Raw genomic sequence first — 24873 nt, forward strand, 5'->3', positions numbered from 1 at the left:
CCCTTGTTAGCCTCTTGTTATCATTTTTGCTACCGGATTGCCGGATAAACTGAGATGGGCTAGCTTTCACTGTGGCATAATAATTCAAAATAAATTGACAGCCTTGATTGTATTGGTTTTACAGCTATCAATGCAGTCATCAACAGATGATCAAGCCTTACAGTATTCTTTGGAGGTAGGATGTTTTGCCAACACAGTGCTGGAAATGCATGGGTACCTAGCGTCCTGGCGCCACCACTGTTAGGCAGAAACCTGTGCAGTTCCCTTAGGGACCACTGCAAAAAGTTTAAGTCTACAGGAGTTAGCAGTAAATCCAATTGGTAGCAGTCTGCACTACCCAGATTTACCTGGTAGCTGTGGCTGAGCAGTCAGACTTCTCTCAAGAAGAGTTAGGCAGTATATAGAGTATACACAATAGGGCTAAAAATACAGTAGCACAAGCAAACACTGACCAGAGCTTTGATATAAAAGTATATAATTATTTATTTAAAAACACACTTGTAAAAATACACTGGCACTAATATGTCAAGCAAGTTCAAACACAGTCACTATAAATATATACACCTCCCTAGTTAATTATTTGACAAGTCTAGGTTAAGACACCACTTATTTAGCAAAACAGAGGTGAGCGTGTTACCGTAGATGGCACTCCAATAATTTGTTTAAAAAGGGAGAGAAAAGGCAGAAATAGGAAAAACACACAATACCAACACTTTTAAGAACCCACAGCAAGTCAAGAAAGGCAGGCTCTACCGTAGAGCAAAAAGTTCATAGGCCAAGCCCACTCTTGGAGAGAGCAAGGCGGAATATGCCCAAGATCACACAGTGGAAATGCACTCAAAGTCTTTGCAGAAAAGTCAAAAGAGGTTGGATCAAGTTAGAAAGGTAATGTTAAAAGGTCCGAGGTCACCCCAGGATGGAGAGTCAAGGATTTAAGGGACACCTTGGAAAAGTCTGTTGCAAGGGAGACCAGGTGGGACACAGTACCTGAAATGGTGAGAAAGCTCCAGCGGGGGCAGTTGTTCCTGGCAGCGGGTGCAAGTCAGAGCTTCGTCCAGGGGAAGACATGATCTCGACGTGGAGGAAAGCTGGAGGTCGTTGCACTGCCAGGGAAGAAACCAGTCGCGGAGATTCCCGGTTAAAAGGTACTACCCTTTTATTTGCGGTAGTGGTGAAACGTGGCTATGCAGCCGCCGGGGTGCTTGGCACGGGTGATTCGACCACGAGACGATCCAGGAAGGCGAAAAAGGCGAACTGGTTGGTCCCACCAGCTCAAGCGGAAGAAGACTCTCCTGGAAGAAGATCTTCTCTGTCGTCGGGGAAGTGGTGAGTTCATACAGCAGGGCTCCACCGGTGGTGTCGTCGTTGTAGATGGCTCAGCTTCTCCACTCTTCGGATTCTTTAGGTCCTGTGGCGACTTCTGAAGTTCCAGTCCCCAAAGCCCTGCTTTTATGCAGCAAAACCCCCATTAATCAGCCTAGCTATTACTCAAACATGCTAAGTGGTGAGCCGGGCAGCTCACCACTGGGCCAATCACACAAGAGTGTGACTTGAGTTGCCAAGGCAACTCAGTCCAGGGTGCCTAATCCCCCTCCCACACATCCTGTTGACCCCAGACAGAGTGGCACCATTTAGAGGGCTTCTGTGGAGAACAAAGGGCTCGACTTGGGTTAGAGTTTCAGAGGCGAACACAAATGCCATTTTATAACCGAGTCCTGGCAAAAAGACCCAACCTGGGAATAAATATTAAATAAATAACCCGGCGGTATCTTTAACATTGCACCAAAAAGTGGTGCGTTTAAAATGAATGGGAAAATCCCATAGGAAATATTCCGGTGGAATATTTTGCGTGGTATCCACTGCCACCAGCCAGAAACTCGGCAAGGGGGGACTGGACAGTGCCCCCTTGGAAAACAGGCCCAGCGGCAATTGAATGACCCCTACCAGTACTTCCACAATATGATGGTTTGTACTGGTTCTGTTCACAATTTGAGACTAGTAAAGCCAATTGTGACTTTACATGCCCTGGGAGACAGTAGTCAGTCCCTGGGTATGGAGTCTATGTTTGGGGGTCACTATGACACCTCTGTGTTACTGCAATGAGGGTGCTGTGTAACACACTTACCAAAACACATGAAGCCCCATGGAGTAAAAGACCCCATAGCCCATAAAACACATTAACAGTCAAAGGACATTCTCAAATCGTGCCCAAGAGTGGGAGAAAAAGAGTCTCACTCTTAGCAGGAGAAAAAAATAACCCCCAAAAATCCAGCAAAGCTGCTGGGGGACTCACTAGGTTTGGGAAATTAGCCTTTACAGAGAATTCTCCCTAACAACCACGAACGCATGGTTGCCTTTGGGTATTTAAGACCATGGGAAACGTGGAATTTTCCCTAATGTATGGTTATATCACTTGGCACTTGGATAGTAGGTTAACACTATGGTGCATATCTGAAGTCTCTAATTTATTTTCCCATTTTTGGGACAGTGCACCAGTCAGGCAATTGACCATAGGCCCTCGCATGCCGACTAAGAGGGGACACGCATGCTGGCTTAAATTATACATTTAAGTTTGGTTGGTTGTTAATAAATGGGTAACAATGTCACCTAAATGTGGACAATAGACTATTTAGTTATAATTCAAATTGATCTAACTTTGTGTTTGTGGCTCTCTTCCCCCTACCCCTTGATTCTCTTTTATTTGATCATTTATCACTGTATATTTTTGCAATCCTTTTTCTTCTGTTGTGCTTTGGGCTGGAATGGACCCATTGTCATTTTCTTTTACATTTTTGTTCTTGATGGATGTTCAATTGATGTTTTGTGCTTATGGTTTCAATCCAAAATAATTATGAATATATGTACAACTACATTGCACCTGTTTCATGTACCCTTGGGACCATGTTGATGAAAATCGTTGATCTTTTGCTGTTAATATGTGTTCTATTACATGTATATGTTGTACCAATCTTTCCTTATCTTTGAAAAACAGCCTAGATAAGGACCGTGAGGTCGAAACACGTGTCGGTTGTATTTACCATATTGGCTGTACCTGCCATTTAAAATATCTATTGAACTATATTATGTTTGATCTGCGCAGTGTGGTTGTGTTTACAGTTTAATGCACTATCACTTGGGACTCTAAGGGCAGAGTGGCCAGATTTACACGATGACCCGCAGCAGACACAGTGCATCTACTCACGCATTTATACTTTCTAATCATTTGTGGCAATGCGCAGCTGGTTCTAGTCTACATGCCCCCCGCATTTGTTCTATTCAATATTGGATATACTTAGGGTTATACATACTAATCATGAGGCTGGTGTGAGAAGTGGCACAGATGCCACTGCACACCCTGGGTTGGAATATCTTCGGGTTGAGGCAAGGGTGTGTTTTAGCCCCATTACTTGTTTCCCTATTTATTAACAAGCTTCGAGAGGAACGTTTGGAATGTAAAGCTTAAGTTCCAAAAATAGGAGAGAAATTGGTTCCACCACTTCTGTATGCAGATGACTCTTTACTCATAGCTCGTACACCTATATCCCTCCAGATTTGAATCAATAAGTATACGCACTTTATGAATGGTTTGGATCTACAAGTGATTTCTGAAAAATCAGCAGTAATGGTGTGTGTGCATGGGAGAGGCAAGGTAAAAATCCCCACCATGTGGTGTCACATTAAACTCATTCCTAATGTAGAATACTTGACTATTTGGACATTCGCTTTTCAAAATCTTTTACATTGGACGCACATTGTGCAAAGCAAGCAAGTGCTGACAATTAGGCAATCCATAGGTGGTATCTACTGTTTTATGAAACAACACAAACAACAACCTCTTGACATAATTAAGAATATTTATATTTCATGAACCAAAGGTGCACTATAATACTTGGCTGCAGTCGAGTAGGGGAGAGCCAGGGGTTGGTTCTGATTTCCATATACACAAAGGGAAGAAAATCTCTTTCTGAAAAGACTGTTGGGACTACCTGTTTCAGAACCTCATTTTCCAACTCATAATGAGCCGTGTCTTAATTTCATTGAGTATGAATTAGCCTTAGAGCCTATATCGCTATGGTTAAGAATTTGGGCGAAGCCACATGCATTACTAACTCAATATAGCCGCTAAGAAAGGGGCAGAAAATATAAATTGGCTCACACATGTCAAGTCCATTTAGCACAAAATTAATGCAGACCCTTATTTTTATTTGATGACACAGCTCAATTCCCTATAAGGTAGAGATCTGAAACACAGGATCGAGTTTAGAATGATGGATGAAAAGGAGATAAGAGATTGGTAAACATTCAAATAGGCGTTTCATGATTCTTGCTACAGACTCCATTAATAAGTACTTGTTATAGAGTAATTATACAGTGCAAAAAGGTCCTATAACTAGAGCACGATTCAACTGCCTATTATTGATGCAGCTTACGTCAAAAAGAGCTGTGCAGGAGACATATGCATATTGCCCCAAGTGCAAAGCTGAGGTGGAGGACCTGGCACATTTTCTTTTCTTCTGCCCAGCATACACACATTGGAGAGCACGTTATTGGTTCCAGCTTTTAAAAATAAGAGATGTGTTCAATATCATCCAGCGCTTTACTATCTATTAAATGAGGAGACTACTTTAATAGCCTGGGCTCTGTGCCTGTACACACGCACAGCCTGGAAAATTCGGGAATGTTCTAAAAAACTCGAAATTGTCTTGAAAAGTAAACATTATGGGCCATTTTATTAATTGATTGTTATCCTTAGAATTGTATTCATTCTAGTTCTTAAAAGTTGCTGTTTTTATGGATTGCATTGATGGTTTTAATCACTGTGGCCGTGATATTGTTCTGTTAAACGGAATACCATTTGTTTATAACTTCTACTACGCATGTAGGACACTTGAGCAATATTATGAATTTATATGGTCGATTTATTTCTTTATATTTCCAAATAACTTTTATGGAGTGTTTTTACTCCAAAATAAAGATGAATTAATTGACTATCCCACCAGTAATTGCATCCCAAAAGATCTAGTGTATTCCTATAATCCCGATGCCCAGCCAAAGGAGAATCATAACATTGTTTCAACTACATTTCATGCAGTTCCTCTGTGGGTAAATATGATCTTGTATCTAAATAAGGGGGGTCCTATTTTATCTGTCTAATACGGCCCTTTCTAAACACAATCCTGCACCTGTTCTTGCGTCATCTGTCAAGGAACTTCCATAGAAGTTGACTTCTCTAGGTCTCCCACAATAAAGTTTTTACCCGCGAGTAAATGAACCGGAGCAAGAGGATTAAGCTTTTCACTTCCTGGCAGGCATCTCAACAATGCATCCAACTTGCCATTCTTGCACACCGGGTTTAAAGGCAATTATGAAATTGTGCTCTGCAAAAAAACAGAGACCAAAGAAGATGCCTTGCTGAAGAAGATTTCGCGAAACACAGAAACATCAAATTCCTATGGTCCGTCAATACCGTCAAGTAATGTTTAGCCCCCAACAGTTAATGCCTCCATTCAAGAAATGCTGATTTGATTTCCAAAAGCTCCCGAACTGAGAATGTTTAATTTCTCTCAGCTGCAGTACATTTTTTTTAGAAAGGCCACTAAAACCATTTGCCCTGTGGATGGATGTTTCTGTGACAATATCGCTGCATCGACATTTCGAAAAGCATCCGCCTCCACAAAAAAGGCTGATTGCAGATGCAAAATAATCATCCCTGTAGTAAACCGACTCTTAAGAACGCAAAATGTCTTCTCTTCCTCTGCTGTCCAGGAGAACTTCACTCCTGCCTTCAATAGTAAAGTAAGGGGAATCACCAAAGGGGAAAAATCTTGAATTAAATGATGACAGAAATGAGAAAGTCCCATAGAACTCTGAACTCCTAGACATATGTAGGTGTTGGCCATTCCTTAATGTATTGAACCTTGCTGTTCTCCATCTTTAGGTCCTTCGGAGAAATCACAAAGCCCAAAAATTCCACCTTCTGAGTTTGAAATTGACTTTTCTCCAACATTGCAAATAAAATGATTATCTCTCAGTTTATGCATCACCTTCTGGATGTGTTCTTCGTGTTGGACTGGATATCTGGAAAAAATGAAGATGTAATTTATATACACCACCACAAAGACATCCACATATTCTCGAAACACTTCATTTATAAAAAAAAATGGAAGGCTGCTGGAGCTTGCATAGACTTAGTGACATAAACTGGTACTCGTTAAGACCAAACTTGGTTCAGAAAGCTGTGCTCCATGTGTCTCCTTCATGTACCCTCACCAGGTGATATGCCCCATGAAAATCCAACTTGGTAAATATGGTGGACCCTTGAATTCGATCCGATTAATGGGAGAAAAAACTGTTCTTGATGGTAATCTTGTTTAAAGCTCTATAATGAATACAGATACGAAGGGTTCCATCGTTATTCGGTACAAACAAGGGTGAGGCTGTGGCTGACTGTGAATGCCTGATGAAAACCTTTGCAAGGTTTTCTTCTAAATAATCCTTGAAATGTTCATTCTACTTCACTGCAGTGCCTAAAATCTTCTAAAGGTTATGGGAGCCCCTGCCGCTAAGTCTATTTTACAAACATACGGATGATGAGGAGGCAACTCCCCAGCTTCTTGTTAATCAAAAACATCCTCAAATTCCTTAGAGCTGTCTGGCAATTCCCCTACTACAGCTGACTGTCCTTCAACCGTAATACTCACCAAAGTGATATTTAACTCAGGCCCACGCACTAGGACGTCCTAGGATTCTCTACTTTGCAGACATCCTTCCTGACATAACACTGACTTGAATTCCACTGTCCTCCACCTGAGAGGATTATGGAGTCTCAACCAAGGCATTTCCAAAATCATTTTTAATTGTGCTTCAATTAGTTCAAACATAATTTCCTCCCAGTATCTCTCTGAAATCGCTAAATCCAATGGAAGGGTCTCATGAGTGATTGGGCTCGAAGACAACTGGGTACCATCCACCGCCGTAATCTGCGCTGGCATTCCCTTCGGCACTGCCAGAATTCCCAACTTTGTTGACAATTTACATTTACTGGGAATAAAATTATATGTGGCTCCCATGTCTAACAAACAAACCCAACCTTACTTTGCCTTCCCAATACAAGGACACGTTAATGGGTTATATGAGGTACTGTCGCATGCATGGTGTTTGTCATCTGTGGTCCAGTGGTCGGGAAAGATGCAAATCTGCGAGGTCTACGAGAGCATCTTCCCACAAAATGATCACTATCGCCACAGTACAGACAGAGGTTGTTCATTCTTCGCTTATCCTTCTCTTCTGCAGTAAAAGGGGATCTTACAAGACTCACAGTCCCTTGAGATTTAAAAACCTTATCTCTTGACTCTACTTTGGTTCTTTCCAACTTTGCCCAAGGCTTTCCTTCTTAGAAGCTCTTTCTATGCTGTGATCTTCTCTGACTCAACCTGAAATCAATCTGCATTACCCGATTGATCAATTCCTCAGTTGAGGTGGGTCTTTCTGTAATCATGATTAAGGCAACCTTTAATTCACCCTGCAACCCTCGATAGAATAAAGAGGGTCTATTTTATTCAGGCCAGCTACTCTCTACAATCAAGGCTTGAAACGGAGTGATATAGGTGACTAACTCCTTCCGTCCCTGCTTTAACTCTAGCAATTCTCCATCCACGCTTTGTGAAAATACGCACTGGTCGAACATTTTACTAAATTCAGTTTTAAATTGAACCAAATGGAGCAATTCATGACACCCAAGGGTGACCATAGGAACTGGCCATGCAGCAACAGGTTCAGACAACTAAGAAAGAATAAATGGTACCTTGGAGGCCTATATCAGGACAGATTCTAGTCTGCATAAGAAGTGTAATTCACATTGCATCCAAAACGTCTTCCATTTATTCTGATCTCCAGCAAATTGCTCTGGAGGAGCCAGTGGCATAGCCAAATAGGGTGCTCCTGAACTATGTCTCTGTCTGATGGATGTCACCCCATCTCTTCCTTCCTAGAACTCCGACCCTTGATGCAACTCAGGGGATTCAGTATCTAAACTTAGTCTGATGGTGAACTGCCTTAATGGGCCCGCTGTTTTCCAACGCAGAGACTCAGCTCCTCTAGCTTAGTGCTAAGAGCCAAAGACTCTCTCTCTAAGAAGCTTTCAATTTTTCCTGCACACCACGCAACATCTTTCCAAGGGTGTACAGGGTTAACTCCTCTAAACCCATTTGAAACCTAGGCAGGATAACAACGTGGTCTTTCCTCCTGTCAGGTCTTTCACAGGGGGAAAGAGAGGTGGACAAAATAACAAACAGCCAGATGTCAACATGCTCGCACACTGGTGCTGGATATCTAGGTTCAGTTTGCTAATCTATAAAGAAGCAAATACACACTATTAGCTCAGACTCATGATCTTTCTTTCTATAATCCCTCTCCAGATCGCTACTGGAAACTTTTCCTGGGCCCCTCTGCTTAGTGTCTGGAGAATAAAGATTGCCCACGCTTACAGCTCAGGAAAGTCTTCATTCTATTAAAGACAAGGAGGCGAGCATTATGCTATACTTTCTTTATTACTGCCATAATTAGCTTTTCAAATTAAACTTTTTAAAACTACACATTTTGTAATGTTTTTCTGAACTTTCTTGAAAAAGGTGCAAATTTTGGGTTTAAAAGTTCTGCAATCCAAGTAAAGTCTCAAAATTTAACTCCAAACCACAACCCCCATGACTCTCCGCGGTTTGGTAGTCCTGACCTCTCCTCCTGCACCTATCCGCATGCAGGTCAGCCCTTAAGAACCCTCAACCCTAGGTCCTTTCCTCTTTCTTTTTCTTTTCCGAACTTGTCTATGAACCGCAACAGTCTTAATGCCAACTAGAAAACGATCTTCAAACTGTAACTGTGACTTCGAACTGTTGAAGCCTGAACTCCTTGGATGAAGGTGCTTGTGTCCACATTAATCTCCCTGTTTACGATCAGGCCGCTTTTTGATCGTCTCCTACGAGAAATGGAAAACAACACATCAGGGCGGGTATCCAACAAAGTTGAACATTTAATACATGATGCAAGAACAATCTTTGTCCACAATCTGGGTGGGATATAATGCTCGCCTCCTTGTCTTTAATAGAATGAAGACTTTCCTGAGCTGTAAGCGTGGGCAATCTTTATTCTATGACAAGACAGGAGGCTCGCATTATGCTTGTTCAAAGCTTGCTACCACTCTATTCGGTATGTTTGATACAGGTTTGAAATAAAATGTTTTGAAGGTCGACTCAGAGGACCAATCGGCTGATTTCATGATATCTTGAAGGGATACTCCTGCTGAAAACGCTCTAGAAGCCATCGCGCCCCTGGCAGAATGCGCGCCAAACTGAGCTAGGTCTATCCCTGCCCATTGCATTACCTCTCGCACCCATTGAGCAATTGTCGCTGCAGCTACCGCATGATAAGGCTTTCTACGCGCTATTAGCAGTTGAGTTACCCCCTGAGGCCTTAGGTGTACTGTCGCCGTTTCATAATCCTTAATGCACAGAGCTATGCACAGTTTCTTATTGTCTACAAAGTAAGGGTATGAGATAACTCTGGAATCTGACTTTGTTCGCTTAGCTATGGTGAAAGCTACTCCGTCTGGGTAAAAAATCTTTCTATCGATCTCCAGAGCTTTCACGTCTGACACTCTCCGGCACGCTGTGAGACATAACAACATTGCTAGCTTTCCTGAAAGCTGAGAACGAGAAAGAGGTTTGTTCTCCGGCCATGCCAGGAAAAGTTGGAAAACTTCTTTGACATCCCACAAAACCGCGTATTTCGGCTCGGGGGGTCTTCTGAGTTTCATTCCTCTCAAGAGACGAAGTACCGTGGGGTGCTCGCCAATGGCGGCATTTTCTACTCTGTCATGTCCTGCTGAGATTGCTGATCTAAGCACTCCTATCATCCCGAAGGCGTTACCTTCTTGAAATTTCTCCGCTAAGAAGTTGAGTATTTGTACTACAGGTGCAGAAACGGGATCCATACCATGCTCCGAGCACCACCAGGTCCAACTCTTCCATGCTGCGTTATAGCTCCTAATGGTGGAAGGCGCCCAGGAATCTCTGATGCAGTCTGCAGCGAGCTGTGAAATGCCTGGCAATTCCCACTTTCTCCTGAAACCTTGCAGGCCATCAACTGCAAAGTGTTCGCTATTATCAATGGGTGTCTCTGCCCGGACGGGTCGAGCAGAAGGTCTAGATGGTGAGGAACTATCCTCGGAAAATCTGTAGAAAGTTCCATCGCTACTGGAAACCAGGGCTGGGACTTCCAGAAAGGGAGGATTATTACAAGCTCTGCTTTCTCCCTCCGAACTTTTGCTAACGTCCTTGTGATCATGAGGAACGGTGGGAATGCATAGTGGAGCGCTCCGCTCCAGGATTGGAGGAACGCGTCCGTACCAGCTGCACCCGGGTCTATCCTCCAGCTGAAATATTTCTGAGTCTGCGCGTTCAGTCTGGACACAAACAGATCTATGTGAAGCGGACCCCAGAGTTCTTGTAGCTTCTTGAATATTTGTGGGTGCAGTCTCCAGTCGCTGGAATCCACTAGATATCGTGAATTCCAGTCTGCCACCTCGTTGAGGGTGCCTGGCAGGTATTCCGCCGTGACTGTGATCTGGTTCTGAAGGCAGTAGTGCCAGAAGTCTTTCGCAAGTTCTGCTAGCATTTTGGACCTTGTGCCACCCAATTTGTTGATGTAGCGCACTGCAGAGATATTGTCCATCTTGAGTAGCACGCAGCATTTGATTTTGTCTTTCGTAAATGCGTGAACTGCGAATGACCCTGCTAATAACTCGAGACAGTTGATGTGAAGGTGTAACTCTTGCTCCGACCATTTCCCTCCTGTCTCTATGTGTTCGCACCGTGCTCCCCAGCCAGATCTGCTCGCATCGGACTCTATGATGATGTCTGGGGAATCCCCGAAAATCGCCCGGCCATTCCAGGCTTCCATATTCTGGAGCCACCATTGTAGTTTGGTCACAGCGTCTGGATCCAGAGTCACTACCTGATGGTAACCTAGCCCTCCTTGTAGGTGTCGGATATTTAACCTCTGTAACGCTCGATAGTGGAGGGGCCCTGGGATAATAGCTTGAATGGAGGCTGCAAGCAAGCCCACTACTCTGGCGAGGTTCCGTAGGGAAATCACTTTCCTCGCTATCACTAGCCTGAGTTCCTTCTTTATTGCCTTCACTTTGCGAAGAGGAAGTTCGAGGGTCGCTTTGCGCGTATCTATGTTGAATCCTAGGAATTCTAGAGTCTGGATTGGTACCAACTGGGATTTGTCTAAATTCACTAAGATCCTAGAGATGTTAAGAGAGAAAATGTCCACTGAACGCTCTTGGTGAGGGTCTCTTTGTCTGGGCCTAGCACGAGAATATCGTCTAGGTAGATAATGATGCGAATCCCTCTCTCTCTTATGGCTCCTGCTACTGGTCTCATTAGTTTGGTGAATGCCCAGGGTGCTGACGCTAGGCCAAACGGGAGACATGTAAAATGCCACGTCTCCCTGTTCCAGCGGAAGCGGAGATATTTCCGAAACTCCTGAGCTATCGGAATCGTAAGGTAAGCGTCCTTGAGATCGAGTCGGGCTAGCCAGTCCCCTGTACGCAGGATATCTCGGAGCAGATGGATACCTTCCATCTTGAAGTGATTGTACACTAGCCATTCGTTTAGACCTTTTAGGTTTATGACTGGTCGGATTTTTTCCCCTCTGTGAACTAGAAACATGTTGCTGAGGAACCCTGGTCCTCCTTGAACATCTCTTTCTATTGCATTCTTTTCTCTTAGCTTGAGCAGTTCGCTGTGCAACAACGCTGCTTCTTCGTCTGCCATGTGAATGGGGTGAGGCTCTGATCTCTGAACGGGGTTCCCTACAAAATCTAACTGCAGGCCTACTACTGCTTGTAAAACCCATGCATCGCGCGATAACGCTTGCCACGCGCTCAGACAATGAAGGGTTCTCCCTCCTACTTTTATGCCTATCGCACTCACCTCCTGAGACATTGGGCTGACTGTAGGTTCCTCTCCCTCTACGACCTCTGGGAAACCTGGATCTGGTCGGAAAGAAGGTATCTTGTTGTTTCCCTTCCCAGTATTGGGCGCGCGGCCCTTGGTATCTTCGATGGTAGTTGAATCGACCGGACGGGCGACCCCTTTGGCGTCCAGTCCCGTAAAAAACACGATTCGGGAAGATCTTTTTTATTGACCTTTGTGCTCTCTCCAGAGCGGAATAGGTGCCCACAAACTGTGCCATTTCTTTAGCGAATGCTTCGCCGAATAACAGTCCTTTGGCGCTCTCGCCTGCTTCGTAGGAGGCGAGATCACTTAGTTTATTATCGATCTTAAGCAGAACTCCTCTTCTTCTCTCGGAGGAGATTGCACAATTCGCATTGCCTAAGAGACACACTGCTTGTTGGGCCCAATTAGCGAGTGCGGAGACGTCCACCGGGGTACCAGTATCTTTCGCCTTCTCTGCTAAGTCCATTATTTTGGCTAATGGTCCCGCCAGGTCGAGGAGCTTGCCCTGGCACCCTCGCCAAGCCCGATCTACTCCCTCCCTATCTTTCACTGATTTAGTCACAAAAGTGACCATCTTGAGGTCTAGATCTGGTGTTTCTGTTAGTTTCCCCGGTAAGTCTGGTCTGGGGCATTCTGATCTCATACGAGATTGTACGTCTCGTTCCAGTGGCTTGCGGATGTGCTGCGCCATATACGCTGCCACTCTAGGTGACGGCACCCACTCCGAAGATTTCGGGTGCCTGATTGCCTCCGGATCAAACATGTCAGTGGTATTATCCACCTCTTGTGGATCGATCTCTTCTTCCACCTGTTGAAAGGTGTCATTCTCACCCTCGTCGTCAGGCATATAGCCTTCGTCGTTGTCCCCTATATTTTCCACCCCTGGGGTAGGGGGTCGATCCTGGCATTCTTTTTTCTTTTCCAGGAAGGCTCTCTTTAGCCTAGCGACAGGGTCGCTCATTTCTTGGGGAGCAGTATCCTCCCTTTCAACATTGCTCGGGGGGGTCAAAGAGTTCTTGCTCTTCCGAGCTGCTTTACGCCCCTCAAGTTAAACCCCAGTGGGGTGTCTGGCTGACGGTCCCTCTCCGGGGCTCTCTGCTCTCCTCTTCCTGGCAAGCCTTGCTTGCTGTTCCGCCAAAATAGCCTCCAGTACTTCTAACCTCTGAGCAATAGGTTGTACTCCCTGCGAGACCGCTTTAGAAAGCGAGTCTCGCAGCACCTGCTTAAAGCTTTGGGAGAGGTCTGTCTCCTGATTGTAAGGACTGTCCTCCCATTCTTCTTCAGACCACTCTGGCGAAGTGGATGGTGTCTGGCCAGGACTTCTGCTTTGAGCCATGTTTAATATTGGCAGAGCCAAATCTGTGTGTCAGCCAAGGGGTCTGGATCCGCTGCCACTCTCACTCGAGCTGAATAAAGCCAAGCTTTCTCTGTTTGTTGTATGCCCAATACCAACGTGAGCAGCTGTATATATAAATATAAATGCCCCTTTGTTCAATCTGTTTTTTTTTATGTAAGCTTGGAGGCCGTGTGTATGACGCTTCGCGATCGCACTTCCAACTGTGCGCGCGAGCGTTGGACGCGCAGGGAAAGCCGGGAGATTATTCCTTCTCCCGCTCCCGTGGGTCCTAGTGCTAGTCGCGTCTGCCGGCGCCAGCACGTAACATGGGGGGTGGGGCCGGCTGCCTGAGGCGAGCGAATTTCACTCGCGGCGTCGGCTCCGCCTCTCCCCGACAACCGACAAACTAATTTGGCTAACTGTATACACGCGCAATAATGAACGCGATACTCTTGCATACGTGACGAGACGAACACGCTTTAGATGACGGTATTTATCATTATTATTATTCTTTTTTTTTTTTTTATAACCGCGCTAAATATGTCACGCATCCACCATATAAAACGCCTAAGCCACGCACTATGACTAGGCAAGATATACGATATTACACGGCTTGTAAAGCCAAACAAATAATTAGCATAGCAGCTTAGTAAACTGAGGTACTTATCTCTACAAGGCAGCAAAAAAGAAAGAGGAAAGGACCTAGGGTTGAGGGTTCTTAAGAGCTGACCTGCATGCGGATAGGTGCAGGAGGAGAGGTCAGGACTACCAAACCCCGGAGAGTCATGGGAGTCGTGGTTTGGAGTTAAATTTTGAGACTTTACTTGGATTGCAGAACTTTTAAACCCAAAATTTGCACCTTTTTCAAGAAAGTTCAGAAAAACATTACAACTTTTGTAGTTTTAAAAAGTTTAATTTGAAAAGCTAATTATGGCAGTAATAAAGAAAGTATAGCATAATGCGAGCCTCCTGTCTTGTCATAGAATGACGACCTTCAGAATTCTAACATTTTTGCAGTTGACAATTGCTTTGCGAATATTTACAAGACTCTCTGGAAGTCACTTGTTCTTTGGTTCTGTCTCTCTCCTCAAATATTCAGCCGAGTTAAAGAACAGTGTTTAGTGTCTAAGGAGCTTTTCTCTTTTAAAATGGCGTAAGCTCTATGAGTTCTGCTTTTCAACCTGTGTCATCTCCTTGCTGGTGAAGCAAACTTCTCAAGCGAGAACTATGGGTTCCCACAGCCCCCGAGCTAATTTCTAGTTTCCGCACTTCCCGCACTAGTGTTAGTTTGCGATGCACCAGCAACTGTGTTACTAGGATACCAGAATACAGGTTTTGGCCCAATGGTTCCCCGCCATCACCACACACATGGGTTATTTTCCCTGAACCGGGCGGGCTGGTGCCTTTCACTCGCATGCTGCGTTGTGGCCTTGCATACAAAGTAGGGAAGTGCCTTGAGCGTGTGGCCGCTAACACCCTTTACAATGATTTTACACCTTCAAGGTAACCTCTTGCCAACTTGGAGGAATATTCAGTTGTAATCCTTGGATTAGGTTGCACCCAGTTTGTGCAGTGGACTGTTAACTTGTGCTATCTGCACCCTCAACCAATATTATCCTGTCAGTGCGCAAAATCCCCTGCTTTTGTTGTAATCAATGAAGGCACAGCACATCCTTTCAAAATAAGACTTTTTTGTTTGTCTCTGTTTAACTTAAAAACAATACTCCAGTCTCTCCTGCATATTATTTTCTGTTCATTAAAAACGATATATAATAAATTAATTAAAAAGTTTGTTTTAACTTACTTTGCTTTCCGCTGTTGTTGGAATTTCGTCTAAAATGTGTGTTCTTCAGCATTCAGTCTCGACTCTGGTTTTCTCTGTCTTCTTAAATACTGACTCTTGAAAACTTTGACATGCTGGTTTAAAGGCGTGGATAAAAGGCAGTTTAGAACTTGCCTCAAAATGCCACACTGCCTCACTGGGGGCTTTCAGTCAATTAATTGTGAGGTGCCTCCCCTCAATCTTGGAAACGGATCGGCCCACCTCCCTGAAAGAACTCTTGTTAAGGAAAAGTAAGGAAAAATCCATTGCTAACCCTGTGCATTTAGTCTACATCCACATACAGGATACCCTCTAGTTAAATCCTTTTGTAACCTTTGGTCAGAACACATCCTCCCATCTTATGAACCACTAAGCCACTCTCCCAGCTCTCACTCTCTGAGATCTCCTGCTCTAGGTACTTACAGTCTTTACACGTATTGGCTCCTCTGTGCAGGTGCATTCATACATGCAGGCCCTGGCTGAGGTCCACGTCAGCCACCCACAAACGTGCTGTGTCCCGGTGCTATGTATTTCTTCTGCAGGCCCCAGCCAGCGCAGACCTCATCTCTGCCTCTTCAGAGTTCTGTCTGGATCACCCACGCTCGCGGCCGCCACCCCCATGTATGGTGATCTCTGTGTCCTCAGTACGGGCAGCCAGTATCTAATGTGGTGGTTCTCAGATGCTGTGTCTCACATGCTGTGGCACCCTTCGCTCAGTCGGCAAGCACCCTGCATGGCTGTTTCTTCTAGTAAGGGCTGTTCTCCTGCCTCACTGTATTTCTGGAGGAGGACCAGGCATAGTGCTCAGAAAATCACCACAGTGATCCAGCGCTGCATGTCGCTGCCGGCATTGGTTCTCATTCTCTGGGCAGCAATGCTATCCAACATTGTGGTTTTGGGTGTCGATTGGCATGGATATTTAGGATTACGGAGTACCCATGCAGAGTCCAGGGCTTAGCGGACCATCTTGGTTGCTGTTCTCTATTACTTTGGAAATGGAAATGGTAACATGAAAGTAATGGCCCCAATTGTGTCACTATGAATGTTCCAGGTGGTTGAGCAGACATGGAGTAGAGCAAAGCCCTGCTGACTCAGTCCCTGTTCCTGACATGCTTGCCAGTACGCATGAATCCAAGAACCAAGATAATGGACCAACCCCATATAGACTCGGACGGCGGCATCCAGCAAATCTGGAGAAGATAATTTAACACATCTGAGCTAGTTACAAACGTACACTACACCACTGGCCAATCCCCAAGCAGAACTGTGCCATCCACTAGGTTAAACCCAGCCCAGTGGGAGGGAATAGGCATATATACAATAAGGGGAAAAAAGCAGGGATATGGGTGTTTGGAGAAGCAAACAGTGAGCAATAGAAAGGCAGAGGTGAAGATACAATGTAAGGTGCAAGAAGTGGAGGCGTCAGATAAGGATTTTAAAATGCAGGAGAAGGAAGAGGTACAGAAGGGGTTGCAACTGCAAAGAGTTTGAGGTGCAGAGAAGATTTGAGGTGGTCAGGGTCAAAGGTGAAAAGAGCAGAGGAGGTTGGAAGTGGTGATATCAAAGAAGAAGGGAGAGAGCAGAAGTGGTTCGAGCTGTTGGGTATCATGAAGGAGAGGAAAAAGCAGAAGAGGTTGCAAGCTATAAACATCAAGGAAGAGGAAGGTGGAAGTGGTGGACATCAAGGAGGATAGAAGAAACCATCAAAGGGGGAGGAGGTGAAGAACGAGAAAAAGGATAGAGAAAAGCTTGGTGGAGATTAAGAAGGGGAGGAAAGCAAAGAAAGATAAAGCATTAGGCGAGAGAAATGTAGAGAAGGAGTAAGATGGAAGAAAACAAACTGTACCAAACATGCTGATTATAGGTTGAAGCATTGGCTATGCCATCAAAGTTTCTTAGTGGGGGGCTATTCTACAGCAGTGATCAACAAGATGTTTGAATTGAGTAGTAAGAGACTGAGATGAATACTATTAATGTGGAACAATACACTTAAAGAAAGCACAGGATTGAAAGGATTTATCACACAACAGTTTTTAAAAAAGAAGCATCAGAGTAATTAGAAACAGACACCGGTCTCTATTAAAACTAGATCTTTATATAGCCATGAGGGTGGGGGAACAGGCTTCTATCAGACTCTCTAAATGCCCATCTATCAAAAATCTGGTGCCTCTTTATCTTTTTAACTAAAAATGTATATGGAATAAATGCTGAAGGAACGTTCTGTATGGGTAAAATCAAGCAAATGTTTACTTTTGGTGATCACAACAAGGTATGGGACATTTGCAAACACATGAAATGCATAACACATGCACAACAACACATCTAATATATGTACTTACTAGTTCATCTGAAAACGTGACTGAAGAGTCCACTTTTTGTTCACTGTTCAAATATCGCCTGCTGCAACACTGCAGAGCAATTAAGAATGGAGAGTCGAATTACCCTAGGGCAGTACATTTCAAGCAAATGCATAACAGTGACTCTTCCCATTAGACATTCTTTGGCAAAGATGCAGTGGAGGCTTCTAGTCGGATGGCAACAGAACTGGATTACTGCAGAGATTGGAATCCCAATACATCATTATAATGGGCAGGGGTTTTTCTGGACTGAACAATTATGTAGATTTGAATCCAAATACATAATTATAATGGAAATGGTTCACCCTAAAGGACACTGCAAGGATGAAGAACTGTATGTAATTCTAGATGGAGCAATTGCATTTCTGTGACAACACCTGGACTAATGTGCCAAGCCTGAAAGCAGACACAGAGACACATGATATGGTCTTCTATGGCTTCATCCTTAAATATGCTTAAAATATGCTAGAAGACATTGGGCCTCATTACGAGTCAGGCGTTAAGGGGTTAACGGCGCCGTAAACGGCGCCGACCCTTAACGCCTGATTCCGAGGTCCCTTTGCGCCATGGTGAGTTTAACGCCTGCTTTTTGCAGGCGTTAAAATCCCTGGCGCTAAGGGACCATGGGGCTAATTACGCCACCGTAATTTACGGTGGCGTAATTAGCGCCTTCCCCACTCCCATTATGCCCTATGGGGCAAAAATGGGAATGGGGAAGGGTAAATGGGAAATGGGGATTTACCGCCCCACTCCATGGTTGATGCTTCTAATCCCTTTAATGAACACATTCTCAATAATCCGAAGTCTAAGAGATCCATGTTAGCTATCGCCATGCTATAAATGAAGTGCAACGTCACCCAGTTTCCTTTTCGGACTGGCCCTAGTTCCACCCAAACTCTCTGCCTGTATTTGTCACCCCTTTACTCTGGGGACAAATGTATCCCAGCAGCATCATTAAGTTTAATTTTAATTCATTAAATTAGGAACGCCTCCAATCTTGAGTAGGCATTTATTTATACAACACAATGCATAGATTTCATATATTCCCAATTATCGATGAGCACTTAATGTAAATTGTTTTCTATCTTGGAATCCAAAACGGGGTATCACACATTATGTGAAGATTGACTGGAAAATACTTGGATGACTTGTATTCATTCTATGATTTGTTTATATGGTTTATACAGATGGTGATGGGGAGCTCGGACGCAAAGCATGGAAACTGTAAACATATAATGACTATCCATTATATGTGGGATAAGGAACCTCCTGTTATACATTATAAGGTTATTGCAGGACATTGAAGAGTTCTGTAACCAAACAGAGAAACAACACCGAAGGATGAGTTCCTTTATAAGGTCAGAGAACTCCTAGGTGACTAGTAATATTCTTATAAGGAACAGCTGATACGTGGTCTCTGTATCGGTTTGATGCAAAACATATTTCATGGGAATAGACCATGGGGAAACACGTGTTGAGAGAAGAGAAAATTAAAGTATGAATGTGATGTTGGAACTTGATCACATGAGAAACAAGGAATGTGATTGCAATCAAGAAGATGAATTAAAGAAATGTATAAACTTGAACATATGGCAAATAAGGAATGTGAACACAACAAATAATGAAATATTTGGATACAAATATTTAAAGTAATACATTTCTGACAAATAATGTACCATTGGAGTTGAAATGTAAACAAAAGGTAAGCCACACAGTTAGCGCACAGCAATTGGGCACAGTTAGGTATAATTTTAATATTTCAGTTGTTTTATTGAATAGATGTAGAGTAGACTTTGATGAGCAAGAAAAACACAAAAATATAAAACTTGTAACGTGTAACAAGCAGATGTTTAAACTATTTAATACAAAATGCATTGAAAAGCCAGGTTTGTGGTTTAGAATAAGTGGTATCATGCAACCATACTTGCAAAGTCACCACATTTATCAATTAATGGCTGTGACATGAAAACAAAATGAATGCAAAAGAATGGAATTGAAAAGTGTGACAGGTCTGAAGGAAGATTCGGACATTAGGTATAATGTCCCCATGAGCCTTATGTGTGCAAATCCATCGATGCCCCTAAACTAGCTATGGCTTCAGACTATACAACAGCCCCACTCATGGATTTGTCCCTTCCTGATGGCGTCCAGACTGTTGCTCATGACCTTTTGGTAAGGGGGTGTACGTGTCGCCCGCCTCACAGGGACATGCCGCGGCTTCTCTCATGTTCTCAAGTAATAGCCCAATGATGACTGAGTCCCGCCTTGACATTGTTAAAAATATCAATATGCAGCTACTTCAGCCTTCTATGAGCTCCCTAGTGCTGTCAGCTGCTACTACACCAACTCAGCTTGGTCCTGCTAGCAACTTTACTTCTCCTAGACACCCTTAGGTTGAGGCATCAGCAGCTATCCTTAATAACGACGACATGGGCCAGCATCTGTCTGGTCTGACCGCAATAAAGGTTTTATCGGTGTAGAACAAAACCCATCATCTCTTCTGAGGATACCCCCATGGATAGGAGTGGTATTTTCTCAGGAGCTGCTCATAAAAAATCATTACGTTGTCTGCTCTTGAATACTAGATCTATAATAAAACACTCAACGGAAGTACAAGATTTGATTTTGGAGCACAGTATCAACGTATGCCATAATTACTGAGGGCCTCATTACACGGTAGGCGGTAAGGGTTAACGGTCACCGGTAAGGGTACCAGTGACCATTAACCCTTACCGCCTGATTACGAGGTCCCTTTGCGGGTTGGTACTTTAACGCCTGATTTTTAGCAGGCGTTAAAAACCAACCCGCAAAGGGACCAGGGTGCTAATTATGGTACCGCAATTTGCGGTACCGTAATTAGCACCTTCCCCATTCCCATTATGCCCTATGGGGCAAAAATGGGAATGGGGAAGGGCAATGGGGGAAGGGGGAATTACCGCCCCGCCGACCTTGGAATAGGGCGGTAATTCCCCTTTCTTCCAAGGCGGTGCCGGTATTTTACCGGCATGGACCAAGGTGCTAGTAGCACCTTGGTCCATGCCGGTAAAAAATACCGGCTAATAGCACCTTGGTCCACCGCCTACCGTGTAATGAGGCCCTGAATCTTGGCTGCACGCTACAGCAGGTCCCGCCCTAGCACTAGCCCTGACTCAGGGCTATAACATCCTAAGAGCAGACAGTGTCTCCGATAAGGGAGAGGGAGTGGCTCTTATCTTTCATGCCACCATTAATATCCGGCAAGTTAACTTTGTCAATATCCCTGATTGGGAAATCTTGCAAGCTAAACTAGCAATTGATCATAACACTACGCTCAATCTGTTCGTGCTGTACCATCCGCTAAATAATATGCCTGAGTTCTTATCCCACTTTTTTGATTTGATTTCATCCTCTCTCAAACCTCAGTCGAAAATAGACTTGATGGCCAAAGCTCTTCAAACAGCTTTAGAGGGCCTCAGTTTTATTCAGCACATCAAGCAATCGACTCCTGTTGGAGGCAGGATCCTTGATTGGGTTGCCTCACATGTGTTAGTGCTCAACAAGTTTCAAGTCAATCCCTGTCCTTGGTCAGACCACTCTTTTATAAAATTCCAGATACCCTGGATTCTGCCAGACAAAAAAGTAAAACATTTGCCTATTAAGGTGTTTTGCTGAAATTTGCGCAAACTTACTCCGTCTGCCCTGTCGCCTCTTTTTGCTCCGGTATTGGATAATTTTCCTACTTCTGATACAGCCGCTAAATTGGCCCCAGCATACGACGAGATTGTCAGGCCGATTCATGTAATTCCTCTTAAAAGTGTTGCAGCAGCGCCAGTTACGCCCCCAAGAACGCCCTCGCGCAAGGAAAAGCCATCAAGATCGCAAAACAATCGCAAAGGGCTGTGCCAACCCTGTACCAGTTTACCGGACTGGCAAACAGCAAACGCAAAGCGGGGAACGCGTATTACGGGTTTCGGGAACACGCGTGCGCGAGAAGTTTCACACGCGATCTGGCCTGGGGGAGCGTGTGCGTGTATTTCAGGGCTGCGCGAGAAGTTTCACACGCGATTGGGCTGCGTGCGGGTATTACAGGGGTGCGCGTGAAGTTTTACACGCGATCTGGCCTGGGGAAGCGTGTGCGTGTATTTCAGGGGTGCGCGTGAAGTTCCACACGCGATTGCCCTGTGCGCGTGTATTTCAGGGGTGCGCGAGAAGTTCCACACGCGATTGGCCTGGGCGCGTGTATTTCAGAGGTGCGCGAGAAGTTCCACACGCGATTGCCCTGGGCGTGTGCATTTCAGGGGTGCGCGTGAAGTTCCACACGCGATTGGCCTGGGCGCGTGTATTTCAGGGGTGCGCGAGAAGTTCCACACGCGATCTGGCCTGGGGGAGCGTGTGCGTGTATTTCAGAGGTGCGCGAGAAGTTCCACACGCGATCTGGCCTGGGGGAGCGTGTGCGTGTATATCAGAGGTGCGCGGGAAGTTTCACACGCGATTGGGCTGCGTGCGGGTATTTCAGGGGTGCGCGGGAAGTTTCACACGCGATTGGCCTGGGGGCGTGTATTTCAGAGGTGCGCGAGAAGTTCCACACGCGATTGCCCTGGGCGTGTGTATTTCAGGGGTGCGCGAGAAGTTCCACACGCGATTGGCCTGGGCGCGTGTATTTCAGAGGTGCGCGAGAAGTTCCACACGCGATTGCCCTGGGCGCGTGTGTTTCAGGGGTGTGCGAGAAGTTCCACACGCGATTGGCCTGGGCACGTGTATTTCAGAGGTGCGCGAGAAGTTCCACACGCGATTGCCCTGGGCGCGTGTATTTCAGGGGTGCGCGAGAAGTTCCACACGCGATTGGCCTGGGCGCATGTATTTCAGAGGTGCGCGAGAAGTTACACACGCGATCTGGCCTGGGGGAGCGTGTGCGTGTATTTCAGAGGTGCGCGGGAAGTTTCACATGCGATCTGGCCTGGGGGAGCGTGTGCGTGTATATCAGAGGTGCGCGGGAAGTTTCACACGCGATTGGGCTGCGTGCGGGTATTTCAGGGGTGCGCGAGAAGTTCCACACGCGATTGCCCTGGGCGCGTGTATTTCAGGGGTGCGTGAGAAGTTCCACACGCGATTGGCCTGGGCGCGTGTATTTCAGAGGTGCGCGAGAAGTTCCACACGCGATTGGCCTGGGCGCGTGTATTTCAGAGGTGCGCGAGAAGTTCCACACGCGATTGGCCTGGGCGCGTGTTTTTCAGAGGTGCGCGAGAAGTTCCACACGCGATTGCCCTGGGCGCGTGTATTTCAGGGGTGCGCGTGAAGTTGCACACGCGATTGTGCTGCGTGCGGGTATTTCAGGGGTGCGCGGGAAGTTTCACACGCGATTGGGCTGCGTGCGGGTATTTCAGGGGTGCGCGCAAAGTTTTACACGCGATCTGACCTGGGGGAGCGTGTGCGTGTATACCAGGGGTGCGCGGAAAGTTTTACACGCGATTTCAGCAGGGTACGTGTATTTCAGGGGTGCCGGGGAGTCCTACATGTGATTTGCCAGTGTGGGTCCTCCCAGGTGTTCCCTGTACACACTCCACGGCCCCTGCAGGCAGCCCACACCACAGGGGACTACCCTGCATCCCTGGTCATGTCCCGCAGGCAGCCCACCCAACATGGGCATGCCCCCCAGCAAAGGTACATGTCTCCTTGCACTAATGATCACCAACTCATGTCCCCTTGCACCCCCACCCCCAGAATTGCGGGGCACCTGCCAGCAGGCCCCCACCCATGTCCAACTCATGTTCCCCACCCCCCCATCCCCCAGCAGTGCAGGGGCACCCTCCACCAGGCCCTCGCCCATGTCCCATCCATGCCCCCTGCACCTGGGTCCCAACAATCCCCAATCATGTCCGTAATGGCCATCCTCCCCTGCCAAAAGTCCCAACCAACTATCACATCCACCCACATATCAAAGGCAATTACATGTTACACACCCAATGTAAATAATGCAAATGAACACATGTCTGTCACACACAATGGCTGCAAGTGAATGTTAAAACACCCAACATGACATGCATGAAAGCAATGAGATGATACGACACATTGAAGGATGAAAATAAAAATGTATTGAAAATCAACGTGAATGGAAATGAAATTAGAAAAACCACAAAGCAAAACAACCAAAAGAAGATGAATGTCCATGAAAAAAATCAAAAACACACAGCACAATCAAAATGAATGGTGTCCAAAGTCACAGTCAGAAAAGTAATCCAAGTGTAAATGATAAACAAAAACCATTGCTCCATGGCGATGAAAAAAATCCAAAAAATAAAAAAATCCATTGAAGACTATTTACAAGATAATCCCGGGTCCATGAGCCCAACCAAATGAAACCTAACTATGACAACTAACTAAAAACGGAACTATATACAAAAATGTGGCGCATTGTCCAATCGCAAGCAAATAAAAAAAAAATTAAAGGAAACCTAACACTAACTATATAACTATATACAAAGGCGGCGGGCAAGTCCAGCGGCTCACTCCGTGGTGTTCCGGGCCAGGGCATCATCGAACTCCTGTTCGATGTCCCGGAGGCGGTCCTGTTCCATGGCCCCGAGGGTCCGCAGGGACGACGCCGTCTCCTCCTCCAACCCCCTGCGGATTGCCTCGAGGCACTCTGCCCGCCTCAGGGCCCTCCGCATGGAGTTCTCCGCCCTGACCATTGTGAGCCGCGCCTCTTCCGCCCGCCGCCGCTCCGCAACTATATGCTGGCCCAACCGCTGCCACACGGAAGACACTTCCCGTACTGGGTCCTCCTGCCCTCCGGCCGATGCCTGCCCCTCCGATGTTGATGGCCCAGAGCCATGATGCCTCCCACGTTGACTCCGCTGCTGCCTCCGACCCCACTGCCTCTGCCAGCACGACGGCATCCAGGCTGATGGAATCCACCGACGCCGTCGCGCACGTGCCCTGCCTGATGATGCCGGCACATCCTCCATCTGCTGGGGTACAGTTGCTGTGGTGTCCACCCCTGCTGGACCTCTGACTCCCGACTGTGGCAGGGATGGGATCCCCACCGAGCTGGCTGCATTGGTCAGGGCAGGTCCACAGGGGGCCCTGGTGGCATCTGGGCCAGAAGACGGCAAGGAGAACGACTGGCGTATAGTCTCCACAGAGGAGGAGAGGGCCGCCAGATTGGCCGACACATGCAGGAAACCCCCGAACATGGACGATCCCAATTGGGCCACGTCGGCACGGTGCTCTTCGTGATGACGTGCGTGCTCCTCCTGGGAAGCACGCACGGCATCACGAATCACAGCCGTGCGCATTGTGACCCCAATCAGGACCTTCTCCATATGGCCAGGGGTCCCCTCGTCCGCAGGTGGAGGG

General features: G+C 46.0%; 1 protein-coding gene across 2 annotated transcripts in view; it reads right to left on the reverse strand.

Moving 5' to 3' along the window:
• The window catches only part of LOC138510377 (coiled-coil domain-containing protein 171-like), a 3784015-nt gene that overhangs the window by 2739863 nt on the left and 1019279 nt on the right, over positions 1–24873 (reverse strand). For both annotated transcript variants that reach the window (XM_069625990.1, XM_069625991.1), the window contains one exon: positions 17521–17589. In XM_069625990.1, the coding sequence (XP_069482091.1) occupies positions 17521–17589 (69 nt within the window). The remainder of the gene's footprint in view (positions 1–17520; positions 17590–24873) is intronic.

The sequence above is a fragment of the Ambystoma mexicanum genome, chromosome 6p (assembly GCF_040938575.1).
Source record: "Ambystoma mexicanum isolate Mex_15411 chromosome 6p, UKY_AmexF1_1, whole genome shotgun sequence".
Classification (NCBI taxonomy): domain Eukaryota; kingdom Metazoa; phylum Chordata; class Amphibia; order Caudata; family Ambystomatidae; genus Ambystoma; species Ambystoma mexicanum.